The following is a 25270-nucleotide window of genomic DNA, read 5'->3' as shown; positions in this document are numbered from 1 at the left end:
TGGGGAGCAGTGGTGAGGAGGCTGGGGGATTGGGAGATACTGGGGAGCAGTGGTGAGGAGGCTGGGGGATTGGGAGATACTGGGGAGCAGTGGTGAGGAGGCTGGAGGGATGGGGAGATACTGGGGAGCAGTGGTGAGGAGGCTGGAGGGATGGGGAGATACTGGGGAGCAGTGGTGAGGAGGCTAGGCGGATGGGGAGATACTGGGGAGCAGTGGTGAGGAGGCTGGAGGGATGGGGAGATACTGGGGAGCAGTGGTGAGGAGGCTGGAGGGATGGGGAGATACTGGGGAGCAGTGGTGAGGAGGCTGGGGGATGGGGAGATACTGGGGAGCAGTGGTGAGGAGGATGGGGAGATACTGGGGAGCAGTGGTGAGGAGGCTGGGGGATACTGGGGAGCAGTGGGGAGGAGGCTGGAGGATGGGGAGATACTGGGGAGCAGTGGGGAGGAGGCTGGGGGATACTGGGGAGCAGTGGTGAGGAGGCTGGAGGATGGGGAGATACTGGGGAGCAGTGGTGAGGAGGCTGGGGGATTGGGAGATACTGGGGAGCAGTGGTGAGGAGGCTGGAGGATGGGGAGATACTGGGGAGCAGTGGTGAGGAGGCTGGGGGGATGAGGAGATACTGGGGAGCAGTGGTGAGGAGGCTGGAGGCTGGGGGGATACTGGGGAGCAGTGGTGAGGAGGCTGGGGGATTGGGAGATACTGGGGAGCAGTGGTGAGGAGGCTGGAGGGATGGGGAGATACTGGGGAGCAGTGGTGAGGAGGCTGGGGGGACGAGGGGATACTGGGGAGCAGTGGTGAGGAGGCTGGGGGGATACTGGGGAGCAGTGGTGAGGAGGCTGGAGGTATGGGGAGATACTGGGGAGCAGTGGTGAGGAGGCTGGGAGGATGGGGAGATACTGGGGAGCAGTGGTGAGGAGGCTGGGGGGGGATACTGGGGAGCAGTGGTGAGGAGGCTGGGGGGAGATACTGGGGAGCAGTGGTGAGGAGGCTGGGGGGGGTACTGGGGAGCAGTGGGGAGGAGGCTGGGGGGATGGGGAGATACTGGGGAGCAGTGGTGAGGAGGCTGGAAAATGGGGAGATACTGGGGAGCAGTGGTGAGGAGGCTGGAGGATGGGGAGATACTGGGGAGCAGTGGTGAGGAGGCTGGGGGGATACTGGGGAGCAGTGGTGAGGAGGCTGGAGGATGGGGAGATACTGGGGAGCAGTGGTGAGGAGGCTGGGGGGATGAGGAGGCTGGGGGATACTGGGGAGCAGTGGTAAAGAGGCTGGGGGATTGGGAGATACTGGGGAGCAGTGGTGAGGAGGCTGGAGGGATGGGGAGATACTGGGGAGCAGTGGTGAGGAGGCTGGGGGGGATACTGGGGAGCAGTGGTGAGGAGGCTGGAGGCTGGGGGGATACTGGGGAGCAGTGGTGAGGAGGCTGGAGGCTGGGGGGATACTGGGGAGCAGTGGTGAGGAGGCTGGGGGATTGGGAGATACTGGGGAGCAGTGGTGAGGAGGCTGGAGGGATGGGGAGATACTGGGGAGCAGTGGTGAGGAGGCTGGGGGATTGGGAGATACTGGGGAGCAGTGGTGAGGAGGCTGGAGGGATGGGGGGATACTGGGGAGCAGTGGTGAGGAGGCTGGGGGATGGGGAGATACTGGGGAGCAGTGGGGAGGAGGCTGGAGGATGGGGAGATACTGGGGAGCAGTGGTGAGGAGGCTGGAGGGATACTGGGGAGCAGTGGGGAGGAGGCTGGGGGGATGGGGAGATACTGGGGAGCAGTGGGGAGGAGGCTGGGGGATGGGGAGATACTGGGGAGCAGTGGTGAGGAGGCTGGAGGGATACTGGGGAGCAGTGGGGAGGAGGCTGGGGGGATGGGGAGATACTGGGGAGCAGTGGGGAGGAGGCTGGGGGATGGGGAGATACTGGGGAGCAGTGGTGAGGAGGCTGGGGGGATGAAGGATAAAGGTGAAGAGGGATGAGGTTTTGGGGGATATTGGGGACTTCTGAGGGACAGCGGGGAGCAGGTGGGGTGCAGTACAGGTGACATATATTAGGGTGCAGTACAGGTGATATATATACTGGGGTGCAGTACAGGTGATACATATATCGGGGCACAGTACAGGTGATACATATATCGGGGCGCAGTACAGGTGATACATATATCGGGGCGCAGTACAGGTGATACATATACTGGGGTGCAGTACAGGTGATACATATACTGGGGTGCAGTACAGGTGATACATATATCGGGGCGCAGTACAGGTGATACATATATCGGGGCGCAGTACAGGTGATACATATACTGGGTGCAGTACAGTTGATACATATACTGGGGTGCAGTACAGGTGATGCATATATCGGGGTGCAGTACAGGTGATGCATATATCGGGGTGCAGTATAGGTGATACATATATCGGGGTACAGTACAGGTGATACATATATCGGGGCGCAGTACAGGTGATACATATATCGGGGCGCAGTACAGGTGATACATATACTGGGGTGCAGTACAGGTGATACATATACTGGGGTGCAGTACAGGTGATACATATACTGGGGTGCAGTACAGGTGATACATATATCGGGGCGCAGTACAGGTGATACATATATCGGGGCGCAGTACAGGTGATACATATACTGGGTGCAGTACAGTTGATACATATACTGGGGTGCAGTACAGGTGATGCATATATCGGGGTGCAGTATAGGTGATACATATATCGGGGTGCAGTATAGGTGATACATATATCGGGGTGCAGTAGCTGCAGTAGAGGGTAATAAAGGGTTAATGGGGGTCTTTAGATTCATTGAATGTGGACCAAGAAGGATGGAGAAGAGCGGGGTACAGGCTCATATAGGGGGAGGGGAGAAGCGGGGGGGGGGGGGGGGGGGGGGGGGGGGATGTTGTAGAACAGAGAAATAATTTAACCCTGGATGTGCTGGATAAGGATGCAAGGTGGAGTGAGTATTGGGGTGCAAAATTTATCGGTGAGCAGCACACAGATGTAGGGGGGGCAGTGCAGGGGATAGTGGGGTGCAGGGGTCACACAGATGTAGGGGGGGCAGTGCAGGGGATAGTGGGGTGCAGGGGTCACAGATAGATGTAGGGGGGCAGTGGATAGTGGGTGCAGGGGTCACACATAGATGTAGGGGGGCAGTGCAGGGGATAGTGGGGTGCAGGGGTCACACAGATGTAGGGGGGGCAGTGCAGGGGATAGTGGGGTGCAGGGGTCACACATAGATGTAGGGGGGCAGTGCAGGGGATAGTGGGGTGCAGGGGTCACACATAGATGTAGGGGGGCAGTGCAGGGGATAGTGGGGGTCACATATATGTGGGGGGCAGTGCAGGGGATAGTGGGGTGCAGGGGTCACACAGATGTAGGGGGGCAGTGCAGGGGATAGTGGGGTGCAGGGGTCACACAGATGTAGGGGGGCAGTGCAGGGGATAGTGGGGTGCAGGGGGGTCACACACAGATGTAGGGGGGCAGTGCAGGGGATAGTGGGGTGCAGGGGTCACAGATAGATGTAGGGGGGCAGTGGATAGTGGGTGCAGGGGTCACAGATAGATTTAGGGGGGCAGTGGATAGTGGGGTGCAGGGGTCACACACAGATGTAGGGGGGGGCAGTGCAGGGGATAGTGGGGTGCAGGGGTCACACAGATGTAGGGGGGGCAGTGCAGGGGATAGTGGGGTGCAGGGGTCACAGATAGATGTAGGGGGGCAGTGCAGGGGATAGTGGGGTGCAGGGGTCACACAGATGTAGGGGGGCAGTGCAGTGGATAGTGGGGTGCAGGGGTCACACAGATGTAGGGGGGCAGTGCAGGGGATAGTGGGGTGCAGGGGTCACACATAGATGTAGGGGGGCAGTGCAGGGGATAGTGGGGTGCAGGGGTCACAGATAGATGTAGGGGGGCAGTGCAGGGGATAGTGGGGGTCACACATATATGTGGGGGGCAGTGCAGGGGATAGTGGGGTGCAGGGGTCACACACAGATGTAGGGGGGGCAGTGCAGGGGATAGTGGGGTGCAGGGGTCACAGATAGATGTAGGGGGGCAGTGCAGGGGATAGTGGGGGTCACACATATATGTGGGGGGCAGTGCAGGGGATAGTGGGGTGCAGGGGTCACACACAGATGTAGGGGGGCAGTGCAGGGGATAGTGGGGTGCAGGGGTCACACAAACATGTAGGGGGGCAGTGCAGGGGATAGTGGGGTGCAGGGGTCACACATAGATGTAGGGGGCAGTGCAGGGGATAGTGGGGTGCAGGGGTCACACATAGATGTAGGGGGGGCAGTGCAGGGGATAGTGGGGTGCAGTGGTCACAGATAGATGTAGGGGGGCAGTGCAGGGGATAGTGGGGTGCAGGGGTCACAGATAGATGTAGGGGGGCAGTGCAGGGGATAGTGGGGTGCAGGGGTCACACATATATGTGGGGGGCAGTGCAGGGCATAGTGGGGTGCAGGGGTCACACACAGATGTAGGGGGGGGCAGTGCAGGGGATAGTGGGGTGCAGGGGTCACACAAACATGTAGGGGGGCAGTGCAGGGGATAGTGGGGTGCAGGGGTCACACATAGATGTAGGGGGGCAGTGCAGGGGATAGTGGGGTGCAGGGGTCACACATAGATGTAGGGGGGCAGTGCAGGGGATAGTGGGGTGCAGTGGTCACAGATAGATGTAGGGGGGCAGTGCAGGGGATAGTGGGGTGCAGGGGTCACAGATAGATGTAGGGGGGCAGTGCAGGGGATAGTGGGGTGCAGGGGTCACACATGTATGTGGGGGGCAGTGCAGGGGATAGTGGGGTGCAGGGGTCACACACAGATGTAGGGGGGGCAGTGCAGGGGATAGTGGGGTGCAGGGGTCACACAAACATGTAGGGGGGCAGTGCAGGGGATAGTGGGGTGCAGGGGTCACACATAGATGTAGGGGGCAGTGCAGGGATAGTGGGGTGCAGGGGTCACACATAGATGTAGGGGGGGCAGTGCAGGGGATAGTGGGGTGCAGTGGTCACAGATAGATGTAGGGGGGCAGTGCAGGGGATAGTGGGGTGCAGGGGTCACACACAGATGTAGGGGGGGCAGTGCAGGGGATAGTGGGGTGCAGGGGTCACACAGATGTAGGGGGGCAGTGCAGGGGATAGTGGGGTGCAGGGGGTCACACACAGATGTAGGGGGGCAGTGCAGGGGATAGTGGGGTGCAGGGGGTCACACACAGATGTAGGGGGGCAGTGCAGGGGATAGTGGGGTGCAGGGGTCACACATAGATGTAGGGGGGCAGTGCAGGGGATAGTGGGGTGCAGGGGGTCACACACAGATGTAGGGGGGCAGTGCAGGGGATAGTGGGGTGCAGGGGTCACACATAGATGTAGGGGGGCAGTGCAGGGGATAGTGGGGTGCAGGGGTCACACACAGATGTAGGGGGGCAGTGCAGGGCATAGTGGGGTGCAGGGGTCACACACAGATGTAGGGGGGCAGTGCAGGGAATAGTGGGGTGCAGGGGTCACACACAGATGTAGCGGAGCCGGAGCAGCCGGTGGTGCAGAGTGACAGCGGAGCCGGTGCCGGACTGTAGGATGGAGCGGCCGGTGCAGCCCTGGATATAGCCGGACCGGAGTGCAGTTATAGCGGAGAGAAGCGCCCGGTGCCGGGATGGAGCGGAGCCGGAGATGTGCCCGGAGTGTAGCGGAGCAGTGACCCGGTGCCGGGATGGAGCGGAGCCCGGTTATATGCTATAGGCTGTAGGGATGGAGCGGAGCCGGTGCCCCTTCCCGCACCTGTTGCACTGACCTCCCCCCCTCAGTACGGCGGCACTGACCTCCCCTCCTCAGTACGGCGGCACTGACCTCCCCTCCTCAGTACGGCGGCACTGACCTCCCCTCCTCAGTACGGCGGCACTGACCTCCCCTCCTCAGTACGGCGGCACTGACCTCCCCTCCTCAGTACGGCGGCACTGACCTCCCCTCCTCAGTACGGCGGCACTGACCTCCCCTCCTCAGTACGGCGGCACTGACCTCCCCTCCTCAGTACGGCGGCACTGACCTCCCCTCCTCAGTACGGCGGCACTGACCTCCCCTCCTCAGTACGGCGGCACTGACCTCCCCTCCTCAGTACGGCGGCACTGACCTGTACTGGCCGCTCCCGGGTTGCTCCGGGGGAAGATGCCGGTGCACTTGTCCCACTCCACCTGCCCCCCCAGGCAGAGCTCGGACACGATCTGCAGCGCCTTCTGGCACAGGCTCACACAGTCCTCCTTGTGGAAACTCATCCCGTCCACAGTCATCTAGGTCATGGCCGCCCACAGCGCCTGCTGCCACCCGGGGAGACCGTACAGCGCCTGCTGCCACCCGGGGAGACCGTACAGCGCCTGCTGCCACCCGGGGAGACCGTACAGCGGCAGCGGGCACCATGCGCCGGGCAGGACGGAGCCGGAGACTGAGCCGGGAACAGCGCCCGCCGCTGCCTTATAATGTACGGAGAGGGAGCGGCCGCCAGGGGGCAGCAGCGGGAGGACACACCTGAGAGACAGCGGCGGCGGGGAGGAGGGGGGCACCACATATATACTGTATATACACTGATGTATATATATACTGATAGACTGTACTGCACACACACACACACATATATGTATATACTGATAGATTGTACTGCACACACACACATACTGTATATACACTGATGTATATATATACTGATAAACTGTACTGTACACACACACACACACACACATACTGTATATACACTGATGTATATATATACTGATAGACTGTACTGCACACACACACACACACACATACTGTATATACACTGATGTATATATATATACTGATGTATATATATACTGATAAACTGTACTGCACACACACATATATATATATACTGTCAGACTGCACACATACAGTATATACATACACACACATATATATATATATATATATATACTGATAGAGTGTACTTCATAACTATATATATATATATATATATATATATATATATATAAAATAATACAGTGTACTGCATATATATATATATATATATATATATATATATATACGGATACAGTGTACTGCACACACACACACACATGTGTATATATATATAAATATATACTGATACAGTGTACTGCACACACACACATATATATATATATATATATATACTGATACAGTGTACGGCACATTATAGCAGCAATGTGTATAGCTGAGTGTGAGTGCAGGCACATTATAGCAGCAGTGTGTATAGCTGAGTGTGAGTGCAGGCACATTATAGCAGCAGTGTGTATAGCTGAGTGCGCGTGCAGGCACATTATAGCAGCAGTGTGTATAGCTGAGTGTGAGTGTAGGCAGATTATAGCAGCAGTGTGTATAGCTGAGTGTGAGTGTAGGCAGATTATAGCAGAAATGGAGAGGATTGCAAAAACAAGGACTGACAGAGACTGGAGGGAGCATGAAGGAATCCAGGATCCCGTGCAGTCAGAGAGAGGTAATGTATACACGCAGCGGAGCTGGAGCCAGGCGGGAGCAGATGAAGGGGTTAAGGGGGCAGCTGAATTACATACTTGCAGCGGTCTTTCAGACATTACGTGTGAAGGCAACCTTGTATCTGACCATCTTCTGCCCTACAGTTGTGAGCTACCCGTCCTGTCAGGGTAATACGAGCCCCAGGCCTAATTATCTGGGCTAAGCAGACTTCCATGACTTCCAAATTGTCTTGCACTGCGCAGTGGAATACCTAGACTTCCTATAGTAACTTTGTTCCACTGAGGTCAGTTCCTGTGACTGCCCTGCACTTGTTAGAGAGATTCCTGGCATGGACAAGGTGATCCTTGTGTGGCTGCTTTCCCCCCTGGTACTTTCTAGCACTGAATAGTGGTGATGGCTTGCATGGAGAAAATCTGTAGCTTGCTTGCTTCCTCACACACTGACTAGAATCAACTAGACTGACTCCTCCCACCAAAAACTAACAGGGGTCTGACTAAACAAGGGATAGGACAGAAAGCTAGTGGATGAGACAACACATGTGACATAAAAAAGTTAACCCTTTGTCTCCTTCAGCCCTGCATAACAAGTATGTACTGACACCTAGTGGGGAAAACACTAACTGCAGTGGATACTTCATCCCCACCTATGTGAATCTGTAGCAGTTACCTTACTCAGGTGCAATAAGACTTAGGGGCCTGACCGGGTCACTACAATGTAATGTCCTATGTGTGATGATCTGTGAGAGGGGATCTGCTTGTACTCTGGACTGAATTGTCACATTGCAGGTGATCCTGCACAGGGGGCGCTGTCTCTAGCTCTTTTTATTCCAGATTGTGTACCTATATACAGGTGGGCCCCTGTAGCTTGGATACAAGATGAGATACAGTTGGATGTATAGGATATATACTCTGTAATGAGTCTTTAAGCACAATCACACCAGCAGGGGTCAGTGTGTCACTACAATGCAGAGCTGTCTCCATGGTAACAGACTACAAACAAAGCCTCTGTAGTCTGATCCCCATGTGTTATTTCATCTGCCAGTCACCCTGCTGGAGCCAGGAGTCATCAGTGCGCCCCCTAGTGATTCCTCCCTGCTCTAATGCCCTAATGGATCTTTCCCTATCATCAAACAGAGAGACCGACCGGGTGGAAGATGCAGCCTGCGACCGCCCCAATGACTCCTGGTCCATGCGGCATGAAAGCGAATACAGCTTTGCACCCAAAGAGGAGATGAATGATGGGTGTGATAGTCTTGTACAGTGATGGGTGTGATAGTCCTGTACAATGATGGGTGTGATAGTCCTGTACAATGATGGGGTAATAGTCCTGTACAATGATGGGTGTGATAGTCTTGTACAGTGATGGGTGTGATAGTCCTGTACAGTGATGGGGGTAAAAGTCCTGTACAATGGAGGGTGTGATAGTCCGGTACAGTGATGGGTGTGATAGTCCTGTACAGTGATGGGTGTGATAGTCCTGTACAGTGATGGGTGTGATTGTCCTGTACAGTGATGGGTGTGATAGTCCTGTACAGTAATTGGTGTGATAGTCCTGTACAATGATGGGTGTGATAGTCCTGTACAGTGATGGGTGTGATAGTCCTGTACAATGATGGGGTAATAGTCCTGTACAATGATGGGTGTGATAGTCCTGTACAGTGATGGGTGTGATAGTCCTGTACAATGATGGGGTAATAGTCCTGTACAATGATGGGTGTGATAGTCTTGTACAGTGATGGGTGTGATAGTCCTGTACAGTGATGGGGGTAAAAGTCCTGTACAATGATGGGTGTGATAGTCCGGTACAGTGATGGGTGTGATAGTCCTGTACAATGATGGGTGTGATAGTCCTGTACAATGATGGGTGTGATAGTCCTGTACAGTGATGGGTGTGATAGTCCTGTACAGTGATGGGTGTGATAGTCCGGTACAATGATGGGGTAATAGTCCTGTACAGTGATGGGTGTGATAGTCCTGTACAATGATGGGTGTGATAGTCCTGTACAGTGATGGGTGTGATAGTCCTGTACAGTGATGGGTGTGATTGTCCTGTACAATGATGTGTGTGATAGTCCTGTACAGTGATGGGTGTGATAGTCCTGTACAGTAATTGGTGTGATAGTCCTGTACAATGATGGGTGTGATAGTCCTGTACAGTGATGGGTGTGATAGTCCTGTACAATGATGGGGGTAATAGTCCAGTACAATGATGGGGGCCATAGTCTCGTACAGTAATTGGTGTGATAGTCCTGTACAATAATGGGGGTGATAGTCCTGTACAATGATGGGTGTGATAGTCCTGTACAATGATGGGTGTGATAGTCCTGTACAGTGATGGGTGTGATTGTCCTGTACAGTGATGGGTGTGATAGTCCTGTACAGTAATTGGTGTGATAGTCCTGTACAATGATGGGTGTGATAGTCCTGTACAGTGATGGGTGTGATAGTCCTGTACAATGATGGGGTAATAGTCCTGTACAGTGATGGGTGTGATAGTCCTGTACAATGATGGGTGTGATAGTCCCGTACAATGATGGGTTTGATAGTCCTGTACAGTGATGGGTGTGATTGTCCTGTACAATGATGGGTGTGATAGTCCTGTACAGTGATGGGTGTGATAGTCCTGTACAGTGATGGGTGTGATAGTCCTGTACAATGATGGGGTAATAGTCCTGTACAATGATGGGTGTGATAGTCCTGTACAGTGATGGGTGTGATAGTCCGGTACAATGATGGGGTAATAGTCCTGTACAATGATGTGTGTGATAGTCCTGTACAATGATGGGTGTGATAGTCCTGTACAATGATGTGTGTGATAGTCCTGTACAGTGATGGGGTAATAGTCCTGTACAATGATGTGTGTGATAGTCCTGTACAGTGATGGGTGTGATAGTCCGGTACAATGATGGGGTAATAGTCCTGTACAATGATGTGTGTGATAGTCCTGTACAGTGATGGGGTAATAGTCCTGTACAATGATGGGTGTGATAGTCCGGTACAATGATGGGGTAATAGTCCTGTACAATGATGTGTGTGATAGTCCTGTACAATGATGTGTGTGATAGTCCTGTACAGTGATGGGGTAATAGTCCTGTACAATGATGGGTGTGATAGTCCTGTACAGTGATGGGGTAATAGTCCTGTACAATGATGGGACTGTAGTGAACCTGGTGACACCATACAAGTGGCAGGGAATTTCTCATCACTTGATCATTCAGGGACGAGAGAATCGTGTAAGAACATTCTGTGACTGTGACTATTATATAACAGAGTGCGGTGTAATCCCGACAATTATAACATGAACAATATAAGAGTATGGGAGGGGGGGGGGGATGGGAGCCTGTGTGATCAGGAGCTGTGTACTCTGTCACATTCTAGAAAAATCACATCTACAGATCCCACATAACATCTACACATCCCCAATAACAGTGTCATCTACATATCCCCCATAACAGTGTCATCTACACATCCCCAATAACAGTGTCATCTACACATCCCCAATAACATCTTCACATCCCCAATAACAGTGTGATGTACATATCCCCCATAACAGTGTCATCTACACATCCCCCATAACACAGTGGCATCTACATATCCCCCATAACACAGTGTCATATACACATCCCCCCCATAACAGTGTCATCTACACATCCCCCCATAACACATCTAAACATCCCCTATAACACAGTGTCATCTACACATCCCCCATAACACAGTGTCATCTACACATCCCCCATAACAGTGTCATCTACACATCCACCCATAACACATCTACACATCCCCCCATAACACAGTGTCATCTACACATCCCCCATAACACATCTACACATCCCCCATAACAGTGTCATCTACACATCCCCCATAACAGTGTTATCTACAGTGTTACACCTGTAGGCACTGTGTAATAACACCTGTAGGCACTGTGTAATGTTACCTGTAGGCACTGTGTAATAACACCTGTAGGCACTGTGTAATGTTACCTGTAGGCACTGTGTAATGTTACCTGTAGGCACTGTGTAATACCACCTGTAGGCACTGTGTAATGTTACCTGTAGGCACTGTGTAATGTTACCTGTAGGCACTGTGTAATGGTACCTGTAGGCACTGTGTAATGTTACCTGTAGGCACTGTGTAATACCACCTGTAGGCACTGTGTAATGTTACCTGTAGGCACTGTGTAATGTTACCTGTAGGCACTGTGTAATACCACCTGTAGGCACTGTGTAATGTTACCTGTAGGCACTGTGTAATGTTACCTGTAGGCACTGTGTAATGGTACCTGTAGGCACTGTGTAATGTTACCTGTAGGCACTGTGTAATACCACCTGTAGGCACTGTGTAATGTCACCTGTAGGCACTGTGTAATATTACCTGTAGGCACTGTGTAATACCACCTGTAGGCACTGTGTAATAACACCTGTAGGCACTGTGTAATATCACCTGTAGGCACTGTGTAATGTTACCTGTAGGCACTGTGTAATGTTACCTGTAGGCACTGTGTAATACCACCTGTAGGCACTGTGTAATGTTACCTGTAGGCACTGTGTAATGTTACCTGTAGGCACTGTGTAATGGTACCTGTAGGCACTGTGTAATGTTACCTGTAGGCACTGTGTAATACCACCTGTAGGCACTGTGTAATGTCACCTGTAGGCACTGTGTAATGTTACCTGTAGGCACTGTGTAATGTTACCTGTAGGCACTGTGTAATGTTACCTGTAGGCACTGTGTAATATCACCTGTAGGCACTGTGTAATGTTACCTGTAGGCACTGTGTAATGTTACCTGTAGGCACTGTGTAATACCACCTGTAGGCACTGTGTAATGTTACCTGTAGGCACTGTGTAATGTTACCTGTAGGCACTGTGTAATGGTACCTGTAGGCACTGTGTAATGTTACCTGTAGGCACTGTGTAATACCACCTGTAGGCACTGTGTAATGTCACCTGTAGGCACCGTGTAATGTCACCTGTAGGCACTGTGTAATGTCACCTGTAGGCACTGTGTAATACCACCTGTAGGCACCGTGTAATGTTACCTGTAGGCACTGTGTAATGTTACCTGTAGGCACTGTGTAATGTCACCTGTAGGCACTGTGTAATGTCACCTGTAGGCACTGTGTAATGTTACCTGTAGGCACTGTGTAATGTTACCTGTAGGCACTGTGTAATGATACCTGTAGGCACTGTGTAATATCACCTGTAGGCACTGTGTAATACCACCTGTAGGCACTGTGTAATGTTACCTGTAGGCACTGTGTAATATCACCTGTAGGCACTGTGTAATACCACCTGTAGGCACTGTGTAATGTTACCTTTAGGCACCGTGTAATGTTACCTGTAGGCACTGTGTAATATCACCTGTAGGCACTGTGTAATATCACCTGTAGGCACTGTGTAATACCACCTGTAGGCACTGTGTAATGTTACCTTTAGGCACCGTGTAATGTTACCTGTAGGCACTGTGTAATATCACCTGTAGGCACTGTGTAATATCACCTGTAGGCACTGTGTAATATCACCTGTAGGCACTGTGTAATGTCACCTGTAGGCACTGTGTAATATCACCTGTAGGCACTGTGTAATGTTACCTGTAGGCACTGTGTAATGTTACCTGTAGGCACTGTGTAATGTTACCTGTAGGCACTGTGTAATGTTACCTGTAGGCACTGTGTAATGTCACCTGTAGGCACTGTGTAATATCACCTGTAGGCACTGTGTAATGTTACCTGTAGGCACTGTGTAATGTAACCTGTAGGCACTGTGTAATGTAACCTGTAGGCACTGTGTAATGTTACCTGTAGGCACTGTGTAATGTCACCTGTAGGCACTGTGTAATATCACCTGTAGGCACTGTGTAATGTTACCTGTAGGCACTGTGTAATATCACCTGTAGGCACTGTGTAATGTTACCTGTAGGCACTGTGTAATGTCACCTGTAGGCACTGTGTAATATCACCTGCAGGCACTGTGTAATGTTACCTGTAGGCACTGTGTAATGTCACCTGTAGGCACTGTGTAATGTCACCTGTAGGCACTGTGTAATATCACCTGTAGGCACTGTGTAATGTTACCTGTAGGCACTGTGTAATATCACCTGTAGGCACTGTGTAATATCACCTGTAGGCACTGTGTAATGTCACCTGTAGGCACTGTGTAATGTTACCTGTAGGCACTGTGTAATGTTACCGGTAGGCACTGTGTAATGTCACCTGTAGGCACTGTGTAATGTTACCTGTAGGCACTGTGTAATGTCACCTGTAGGCACTGTGTAATATCACCTGTAGGCACTGTGTAATATCACCTGTAGGCACTGTGTAATGTCACCTGTAGGCACTGTGTAATGTCACCTGTAGGCACTGTGTAATGTTACCTGTAGGCACTGTGTAATGTTACCTGTAGGCACTGTGTAATGTTACCTGTAGGCACTGTGTAATGTTACCTGTAGGCACCTTGTAATGTTACCTGTAGGCACTGTGTAATACCACCTGTAGGCACTGTGTAATACCACCTGTAGGCACTGTGTAATGGTACCTGTAGGCACTGTGTAATGTTACCTGTAGGCACTGTGTAATGTCACCTGTAGGCACTGTGTAATGTCACCTGTAGGCACTGTGTAATGTTACCTGTAGGCACTGTGTAATATCACTTGTAGGCACTGTGTAATATCACCTGTAGGCACTGTGTAATGTTACCTGTAGGCACTGTGTAATACCACCTGTAGGCACTGTGTAATGTTACCTGTAGGCACTGTGTAATGTCGCCTGTAGGCACTGTGTAATATCACCTGTAGGCACCGTGTAATGTTACCTGTAGGCACTGTGTAATACCACCTGTAGGCACTGGGTAATGTCACCTGTAGGCACTGTGTAATGTTACCTGTAGGCACTGTGTAATATCACTTGTAGGCACTGTGTAATATCACCTGTAGGCACTGGTGTAATGTACCTGTAGGCACTGTGTATACCACCTGTATGGCACTGTGTAATGTTACCTGTAGGCACGGTGTAATGTCGCCTGTAGGCACTGTGTAATATCACCTGTAGGCACTGTGTAATGTCACCTGTAGTCACTGGGTAATGTTACCTGTAGGCACTGTGTAATACCACCTGTAGGCACTGGTATAGTCACCTGTAGGCACTGTGTAATGTTACCTGTAGGCACTTGGTAATACCACCTGTAGGCACTGGTAATGTCACGTAGGCACTGTGTAATGTTACCTGTAGGCACTGTGTAATGTTACCTGAGGCACTGTGTAATACCACCTGTAGGCACTGTGTAATGTTACCGGTAGGCACTGGGTAATGTTACCTGTAGCACTGTGTAATATCACCTGTAGGCACTGTGTAATACCACCTGTAATCACTGTGTAATGTTACCTGTAGGCACTGGGTAATGTCACCTGTAGGCACTGTGTAATGTCACCTGTAGGCACTGTGTAATGTCCCTGTAGGCACTGTGTAATGTTACCTGTAGGCACTGTGTAATGTTACCTGTAGGCACTGTGTAATACCACCTGTAGGCACGTGTAATGCACCTGTAGGCACTGTGTAATACCACCTGTAGGCACTGTGTAATGTCACCTGTAGGCACTGTGTAATGTTACCTGTAGGCACTGTGTAATGTTACCTGTAGGCACTGTGTAATGTTACCTGTAGGCACCGTGTAATGTTACCTGTAGGCACCGTGTAATGTTACCTGTAGGCACCGTGTAATGTTACCTGTAGGCACTGTGTAATGTTACCTGTAGGCACCGTGTAATGTCACCTGTAGGCACTGTGTAATACCACCTGTAAGCACTGTGTAATGTTACCCTGTAGGCACCGGGTAATGTCACCTGTAGGCAACCGTGTAATATCACCTGTAGCACTGGTATAGCACCTGTAGGCACTGTGTAATGTTACCTGTAGGCACTGTGTAATGTTACCTGTAGGCACTGGGTAATGTCACCTGTAGGCACTGTGTAATGTTACCTGTAGGCACTGTGTAATGTCACCTGTAGGCACTGTGTAATACCACCTGTAGGCACTGTGTAATACCACCTGTAGGCACTGTGTAATGTTACCTGTAGGCACTGTGTAATATCACCTGTAGGCACTGTGTAATGTTACCTGTAGGCACTGTGTAATACCACCTGTAGGCACTGTGTAATGTTACCTGTAGGCACTGTGTAATATCACCTGTAGGCACTGTGTAATACCACCTGTAGGCACTGTGTAATGTTACCTGTAGGCACTGTGTAATGTTACCTGTAGGCACTGTGTAATGTTACCTGTAGGCACTGTGTAATGTTACCTGTAGGCACTGTGTAATGTTACCTGTAGGCATTGTGTAATGTCACCTGTAGGCACCGTGTAATGTCACCTGTAGGCACTGTGTAATGTCACCTGTAGGCACTGTGTAATGTTACCTGTAGGCATTGTGTAATATCACCTGTAGGCACTGTGTAATATCACCTGTAGACACAGTGTAATGTCACCTGTAGGCACTGTGTAATGTCACCTGTAGGCACTGTGTAATGTTACCTGTAGGCACTGTGTAATGTTACCGGTAGGCACTGTGTAATGTTACCTGTAGGCACTGTGTAATGTCACCTGTAGGCACTGTGTAATATCACCTGTAGGCACTGTGTAATATCACCTGTAGGCACTGTGTAATATCACCTGTAGGCACTGTGTAATATCACCTGTAGGCACTGTGTAATGTTACCTGTAGGCACTGTGTAATACCACCTGTAGGCACTGTGTAATGTTACCTGTAGGCACTGTGTAATATTACCTGTAGGCACTGTGTAATGTTACCTGTAGGCACTGTGTAATACCACCTGTAGGCACTGTGTAATGTCACCTGTAGGCACTGTGTAATGTTACCTGTAGGCACTGTGTAATGTTACCTGTAGGCACTGTGTAATGTCGCCTGTAGGCACTGTGTAATGTTACCTGTAGGCACTGTGTAATATCACCTGTAGGCACTGTGTAATGTTACCTGTAGGCACTGTGTAATATCACCTGTAGGCACTGTGTAATATCACCTGTAGGCACTGTGTAATATCACCTGTAGGCACTGTGTAATGTTACCTGTAGGCATTGTGTAATATCACCTGTAGGCACTGTGTAATGTTACCTGTAGGCACTGTGTAATGTTACCTGTAGGCACTGTGTAATGTCACCTTTAGGCACTGTGTAATACCACCTGTAGGCACTGTGTAATGTTACCTGTAGGCACTGTGTAATACCACCTGTAGGCTCTGTGTAATGTTACCTGTAGGCACTGTGTAATGTTACCTGTAGGCACAGTGTAATATCACCTGTAGGCACTGTGTAATGTCACCTGTAGGCACTGTGTAATGTTACCTGTAGGCACTGTGTAATACCACCTGTAGGCACTGTGTAATGTTACCTGTAGGCACTGTGTAATGTTACCTGTAGGCACTGTGTAATGTTACCTGTAGGCACTGTGTAATGTTACCTGTAGGCACTGTGTAATACCACCTGTAGGCACTGTGTAATGTTACCTGTAGGCACTGTGTAATACCACCTGTAGGCACTGTGTAATATCACCTGTAGGCACTGTGTAATGTCACCTGTAGGCACTGTGTAATGTTACCTGTAGGCACTGTGTAATGTTACCTGTAGGCACTGTGTAATGTTACCTGTAGGCACTGTGTAATACCACCTGTAGGCACTGTGTAATGTTACCTGTAGGCACTGTGTAATACCACCTGTAGGCACTGTGTAATATCACCTGTAGGCACTGTGTAATGTCACCTGTAGGCACTGTGTAATGTTACCTGTAGGCACTGTGTAATATCACCTGTAGGCACTGTGTAATGTTACCTGTAGGCACTGTGTAATGTTACCTGTAGGCACTGTGTAATGTTACCTGTAGGCACTGTGTAATGTTACCTGTAGGCACTGTGTAATGTTACCTGTAGGCACTGTGTAATGTCACCTGTAGGCACTGTGTAATATCACCTGTAGGCACTGTGTAATGTTACCTGTAGGCACTGTGTAATATCACCTGTAGGCACTGTGTAATATCACCTGTAGGCACTGTGTAATGTCACCTGTAGGCACTGTGTAATGTTACCTGTAGGCACTGTGTAATGTTACCGGTAGGCACTGTGTAATGTCACCTGTAGGCACTGTGTAATGTTACCTGTAGGCACTGTGTAATGTCACCTGTAGGCACTGTGTAATATCACCTGTAGGCACTGTGTAATATCACCTGTAGGCACTGTGTAATGTCACCTGTAGGCACTGTGTAATGTCACCTGTAGGCACTGTGTAATGTTACCTGTAGGCACTGTGTAATGTTACCTGTAGGCACTGTGTAATGTTACCTGTAGGCACTGTGTAATGTTACCTGTAGGCACCTTGTAATGTTACCTGTAGGCACTGTGTAATACCACCTGTAGGCACTGTGTAATACCACCTGTAGGCACTGTGTAATGGTACCTGTAGGCACTGTGTAATACCACCTGTAGGCACTGTGTAATGTCACCTGTAGGCACTGTGTAATGTCACCTGTAGGCACTGTGTAATGTTACCTGTAGGCACTGTGTAATATCACCTGTAGGCACTGTGTAATATCACCTGTAGGCACTGTGTAATGTTACCTGTAGGCACTGTGTAATACCACCTGTAGGCACTGTGTAATGTTACCTGTAGGCACTGTGTAATGTCGCCTGTAGGCACTGTGTAATATCACCTGTAGGCACCGTGTAATGTTACCTGTAGGCACTGTGTAATACCACCTGTAGGCACTGGGTAATGTCACCTGTAGGCACTGTGTAATGTTACCTGTAGGCACTGTGTAATATCACTTGTAGGCACTGTGTAATATCACCTGTAGGCACTGTGTAATGTTACCTGTAGGCACTGTGTAATACCACCTGTAGGCACTGTGTAATGTTACCTGTAGGCACTGTGTAATGTCGCCTGTAGGCACTGTGTAATATCACCTGTAGGCACTGTGTAATGTCACCTGTAGGCACTGTGTAATGTTACCTGTAGGCACTGTGTAATACCACCTGTAGGCACTGGGTAATGTCACCTGTAGGCACTGTGTAATGTTACCTGTAGGCACTGTGTAATACCACCTGTAGGCACTGGGTAATGTCACCTGTAGGCACTGTGTAATGTTACCTGTAGGCACTGTGTAATGTTACCTGTAGGCACTGTGTAATACCACCTGTAGGCACTGTGTAATGTTACCGGTAGGCACTGTGTAATGTTACCTGTAGGCACTGTGTAATATCACCTGTAGGCACTGTGTAATACCACCTGTAATCACTGTGTAATGTTACCTGTAGGCACTGGGTAATGTCACCTGTAGGCACTGTGTAATGTCACCTGTAGGCACTGTGTAATGTCACCTGTAGGCACTGTGTAATGTTACCTGTAGGCACTGTGTAATGTTACCTGTAGGCACTGTGTAATACCACCTGTAGGCACCGTGTAATGTCACCTGTAGGCACTGTGTAATACCACCTGTAGGCACTGTGTAATGTTACCTGTAGGCACTGTGTAATGTTACCTGTAGGCACCGTGTAATGTTACCTGTAGGCACCGTGTAATGTTACCTGTAGGCACCGTGTAATGTTACCTGTAGGCACCGTGTAATGTTACCTGTAGGCACCGTGTAATGTTACCTGTAGGCACCGTGTAATGTTACCTGTAGGCACTGTGTAATGTTACCTGTAGGCACCGTGTAATGTCACCTGTAGGCACTGTGTAATACCACCTGTAAGCACTGTGTAATGTTACCTGTAGGCACCGGGTAATGTCACCTGTAGGCACCGTGTAATATCACCTGTAGGCACTGTGTAATATCACCTGTAGGCACTGTGTAATGTTACCTGTAGGCACTGTGTAATGTTACCTGTAGGCACTGTGTAATGTCACCTGTAGGCACTGTGTAATGTTACCTGTAGGCACTGTGTAATGTCACCTGTAGGCACTGTGTAATACCACCTGTAGGCACTGTGTAATACCACCTGTAGGCACTGTGTAATGTTACCGGTAGGCACTGTGTAATATCACCTGTAGGCACTGTGTAATGTTACCTGTAGGCACTGTGTAATACCACCTGTAGGCACTGTGTAATGTTACCTGTAGGCACTGTGTAATATCACCTGTAGGCACTGTGTAATACCACCTGTAGGCACTGTGTAATGTTACCTGTAGGCACTGTGTAATGTTACCTGTAGGCACTGTGTAATGTTACCTGTAGGCACTGTGTAATGTTACCTGTAGGCACTGTGTAATGTTACCTGTAGGCATTGTGTAATGTCACCTGTAGGCACCGTGTAATGTCACCTGTAGGCACTGTGTAATGTCACCTGTAGGCACTGTGTAATGTTACCTGTAGGCATTGTGTAATATCACCTGTAGGCACTGTGTAATATCACCTGTAGACACAGTGTAATGTCACCTGTAGGCACTGTGTAATGTCACCTGTAGGCACTGTGTAATGTTACCTGTAGGCACTGTGTAATGTTACCGGTAGGCACTGTGTAATGTTACCTGTAGGCACTGTGTAATGTCACCTGTAGGCACTGTGTAATATCACCTGTAGGCACTGTGTAATATCACCTGTAGGCACTGTGTAATATCACCTGTAGGCACTGTGTAATATCACCTGTAGGCACTGTGTAATGTTACCTGTAGGCACTGTGTAATACCACCTGTAGGCACTGTGTAATGTTACCTGTAGGCACTGTGTAATATTACCTGTAGGCACTGTGTAATGTTACCTGTAGGCACTGTGTAATACCACCTGTAGGCACTGTGTAATGTCACCTGTAGGCACTGTGTAATGTTACCTGTAGGCACTGTGTAATGTTACCTGTAGGCACTGGTAATATCTACCTGTAGGCACTGTGTAATGTTACCTGTAGGCACTGTGTAATATCACCTGTAGGCACTGTGTAATGTTACCTGTAGGCACTGTGTAATATCACCTGTAGGCACTGTGTAATATCACCTGTAGGCACTGTGTAATGTTACCTGTAGGCACTGTGTAATGTTACCTGTAGGCACTGTGTAATATTCACCTGTAGGCACTGTGTAATGTTACCCTGTAGGCACTGTGTAATGTTACCTGTAGGCACTGTGTAATGTCACCTGTAGGCACTGTGTAATGTCACCTGTAGGCACTGTGTAATGTTAGCCTGTAGGCACTGTGTAATGTCCACCTGTCGGCATCTGTGTAATATTACCTGTAGGCACTGTGTAATATTACCTTGTAGACACAGTGTAATAGTCACCTGGAGGCACTGTGTAATGTCACCTGTAGGCACTGTGTAATTGTTACCCTGTAGGCCACTGTGTAATACCACCTGTAGGCACTGTGTAATGTTACCTGTAGGCACCGTGTAATGTTACCTGTAGGCACTGTGTAATGTTACCTGTAGGCACTGTGTAATGTCACCTGTAGGCACTGTGTAATACCACCTGTAGGCACTGTGTAATGTTACCTGTAGGCACTGTGTAATACCACCTGTAGGCACTGTGTAATATCACCTGTAGGCACTGTGTAATGTCACCTGTAGGCACTGTGTAATGTTACCTGTAGGCACTGTGTAATGTTACCTGTAGGCACTGTGTAATGTTACCTGTAGGCACTGTGTAATACCACCTGTAGGCACTGTGTAATGTTACCTGTAGGCACTGTGTAATACCACCTGTAGGCACTGTGTAATATCACCTGTAGGCACTGTGTAATGTCACCTGTAGGCACTGTGTAATGTTACCTGTAGGCACTGTGTAATATCACCTGTAGGCACTGTGTAATGTTACCTGTAGGCACTGTGTAATGTTACCTGTAGGCACTGTGTAATGTTACCTGTAGGCACTGTGTAATATCACCTGTAGGCACTGTGTAATATCACCTGTAGGCACTGTGTAATGTCACCTGTAGGCACTGTGTAATGTTACCTGTAGGCACTGTGTAATGTTACCTGTAGGCACTGTGTAATATCACCTGTAGGCACTGTGTAATGTCACCTGTAGGCACTGTGTAATGTTACCTGTAGGCACTGTGTAATGTCACCTGTAGGCACTGTGTAATGTTACCTGTAGGCACTGTGTAATGTTACCTGTAGGCACTGTGAAATGTTACCTGTAGGCACTGTGTAATACCACCTGTAGGCACCGTGTAATGTTACCTGTAGGCACTGTGTAATGTTACCTGTAGGCACTGTGTAATACCACCTGTAGGCACTGTGTAATATCACCTGTAGGCACTGTGTAATGTCACCTGTAGGCACTGTGTAATGTTACCTGTAGGCACTGTGTAATGTTACCTGTAGGCACTGTGTAATATCACCTGTAGGCACTGTGTAATGTTACCTGTAGGCACTGTGAAATGTTACCTGTAGGCACTGTGTAATACCACCTGTAGGCACTGTGTAATGTTACCTGTAGGCACTGTGTAATGTCACCTGTAGGCACTGTGTAATGGTACCTGTAGGCACTGTGTAATGTCACCTGTAGGCACTGGGTAATGTCACCTGTAGGCACTGTGTAATGTTACCTGTAGGCACTGTGTAATATCACCTGTAGGCACTGTGTAATGTTACCTGTAGGCACTGTGTAATGGTACCTGTAGGCACTGTGTAATACCACCTGTAGGCACTGTGTAATGGTACCTGTAGGCACTGTGTAATGGTACCTGTAGGCACCATGTTAAGTTACCCGTAGATATATATGTGAGTACTCTATGGCAGTATTATGTATGTGGGCACTATATGGCAGTATTATATATGTCGGCACTGTATGACAGTAATATGTATGTGGGCACTGTATGGCGGTATTATATGTGTGTGCACTGCCATGCTGATCACATGCAGATATCCTCAGCCCCTGCCTAGCAGCCCCCTATAATGTACGGTATAATAGAACGGTTCCGCACCACCTGACACTTTGTTGCTCGCCGTCACCTTAATAAACTCCGGCGGTAAATTACAGAGAGTTATAAGAAACACTTCCTGGACTTCATTGATATAAATGTTGTATAGGTTGCCGGATCCCGTGCCGTCCATCAGGCGGTAACACCAGTGCGGTAGATGCAGCAGCCGCCTCCCATCACCGCCATTACTCTCCATTACCTGCCGCCTGATTTATCACATTGTATGAAGTTATAGCTACACGAGGCGTCAGCGGGGGAGGGGCGGATACGCACATGATACAGACGTGTACAATCAGCCGGTCAGGACCCCGGGAAAGCTGGAGAGTGATCTATTCCCTGCAGCGCCCCAACAGGCCAAGTGCCGTATGACATCACTGATTAAAGGGGTTGTTTTACTTTCTTTTTCTTTCAAATCAGCTGAAGCCAGAAAGTGCCAGAGATTTGTAATTTATTTCTATTAATAAATCTTTAGTCTTCCAGTACTTATCAGCTGCTGTATGTCCTGCAGGAAGTGGTGTATTGTCTCCAGTCTGACACAGTGCTCTCTGCTGCCACCTCTGTCCATGTCAGGAACTGTCCAGAGCAGGAGAGGTTTTCTATGGGGATTTGCTGCTGCTCTGAACAGTTCCTGACATGGACAGAGGTGGCAGCAGAGAGCACTGTGTCAGACTGGACAGAATACACCACTTCCTGACTCCATCCTCTCCATCGCGCCTTCTTGCCTCTTGCACACCTCTCAGCCGCCTGGCTTCTTGCTCCGCTCGCTTGTTAAAGCTTCTTTGCTGTGACAGAAAATCTATAGGTTAATAATAAGTGATTTGCGGCTGAATTATCTGCAACCTGATCTGGGCGGCCATTGTTACTGGGGCCTGATCTGGGCGGCCATTGTTACTGGGGCCTGATCTGGGCGGCCATTGTTACTGGGGCCTGATCTGGGCGGCCATTGTTACTGGGGCCTGATCTGGGCGGCCATTGTTACTGGGGCCTGATCTGGGTGGCCATTGTTACTGGGGCCTGATCTGGGCGGCCATTGTTACTGCGGCCTGATCTGGGCGGCCATTGTTACTGGGGCCTGATCTGGGCGGCCATTGTTACTGGGGCCTGATCTGGTGGTGATCCTATGCAGGCACTGTGCACTGATACTATATGGCGGAATATTATTGTAGGAGAACAGCTGTGTGATGGGGGTGTGGCCGACAACGGGGCGTCAGACAACCAAGAGACACGTGACTGGATGGGAACTAAGACCAGTGTCAGCGACTCACTATCCTGTACCCCAAGTCTCACTATCCTATACCCCAAGTGTCACTATCCTGTACCCCAAGTGTCATTATCCTGTACCCCAAGTGTCACTATCCTGTACCCCAAGTGTCACTATCCTGTACCCCAAGTGTTACTATCCTGTACCCCAAGTGTCACTTTCCTGTACCCCAAGTGTCACTATCCTGTATACCAAGTCTCACTATCCTGTACCCCAAGTGTTACTATCCTGTATACCAAGTCTCACTATCCTGTACCCCAAGTGTCACTCTCCTGTACCCCAAGTGTCACTATCCTGTACCCCAAGTGTCATTATCCTGTACCCGCAGTGTCACTATCCTGTACCCCAAGTGTCAGTGTGTCACTATCCTGTACCCTAAGTGTCACTATCCTGTACCCCGAGTGTCACTATCCTGTACCCCAAGTGTCACTCTCCTGTCCCCCAAGTGTCACTATCCTGTCCCCCAAGTGTCACTATCCTGTACCCCAAGTGTCACTATTCTGTACCCTATATCTCACTATCCTGTACCCCATATCTCACTATCCTGTACCCCATATCTCACTATCCTGTACCCCATATCTCACTATCCTGTACCCCATATCTCACTATCCTGTACCCCATATCTCACTATTCTGTACCCCATATCTCACTATCCTGTACCCCATATCTCACTATCCTGTGGATACACAATATATATTGGAAATCCTTAGAACTTTTCATTATCTGGTTATTAAGCTTCATTAATGGAGAACCCCTTGAAGGCTCCAGCAGCCAGAGGGGGCGCCCCGCTGTCTTCAATGCTATACATCCCCTCCCCCCTGTAGTGATTCATATGGTACGCTCCATTAGGTTGCCTCCATTGTGGTGGCACCATATGGCGGCACATACATCTTCTATCCGCTTGTATAGTAATCCTCCAGGTACGGTATCCATGCTTCCTACGCTGTATTCTCCATACAGACAGACCCCTCATCTGACGCGACCCCCGCAATTAAGAGGTTAACCCCCCCCCCCCATTATTCCATTTATCACAGGCGTCAATGACTGTCACAGAGACCACTCTCTAAGAATCCGCCAGGCGGGAGGCATGACGGGGCCCCTGGGAGCCGCTTCTTAGCTTATAATGTTCCCGGCTTCATTATATACAATTACTCGGTAATAACTTAAAACGTTTCTATATGAACCTTAGTCGGCGACCGCTGATCTGTGAGCGGAATGAAGCGGGTGGTTGGCAGCTGCGCCCGTCGCTCGGCCCTGTGTAATTATACCGCTATAATCTGACATCGGAATAACATAAGGGAATACATGAATAGAGGCATTTCCATGGAAATCTGCTGTGTGTCTCCGGCACGGCGCACACAATACCCTCGCGTGATCCGCACCTTCCCCATCTGGGGGAACGCTGGTCACAAGTCGTTTATAGTCTCGGGAAATCTCCACACATATTAAAGGGGGTCCCCTATTATAAACCCAGACCATAGCTTACTCTAGAGGACCCAGCACATTTGGGGCATCACTGAGACATCCTATTCATTTCAATAGGAGCGGTGTAATACCTCATTTCACCTGCGGGAGTGCTGCAGAGAAGTTGAACACTCAGGCCTCCTTCACACCTCTGTGGTGGTTTTTACAGTCA

The 25270-nt window shown here is 49.7% G+C and overlaps 1 protein-coding gene and 1 long non-coding RNA gene across 2 annotated transcripts in view; one reads left to right on the top strand and one right to left on the bottom strand.

Annotated features, from left to right (window-relative positions):
• The window catches only part of SYT10 (synaptotagmin 10), a 37854-nt gene extending 31605 nt beyond the window's left edge, over positions 1 to 6249 (bottom strand). Inside the window, exon 1 of the mRNA XM_069951846.1 lies at positions 6108 to 6249. Within this exon, the coding sequence (XP_069807947.1) occupies positions 6108 to 6249 (142 nt within the window). The remainder of the gene's footprint in view (positions 1 to 6107) is intronic.
• The window catches only part of LOC138771847 (uncharacterized), a 47235-nt gene that overhangs the window by 6304 nt on the left and 15661 nt on the right, over positions 1 to 25270 (top strand). The window lies entirely within an intron of this gene.

The sequence above is a fragment of the Dendropsophus ebraccatus genome, chromosome 1 (assembly GCF_027789765.1).
Source record: "Dendropsophus ebraccatus isolate aDenEbr1 chromosome 1, aDenEbr1.pat, whole genome shotgun sequence".
In the NCBI taxonomy this organism is placed as follows: Eukaryota; Metazoa; Chordata; class Amphibia; order Anura; family Hylidae; genus Dendropsophus; species Dendropsophus ebraccatus.
Note: the sequence above shows the minus strand (reverse complement) of the source record. Positions and strands in the feature narration are given on the sequence as shown.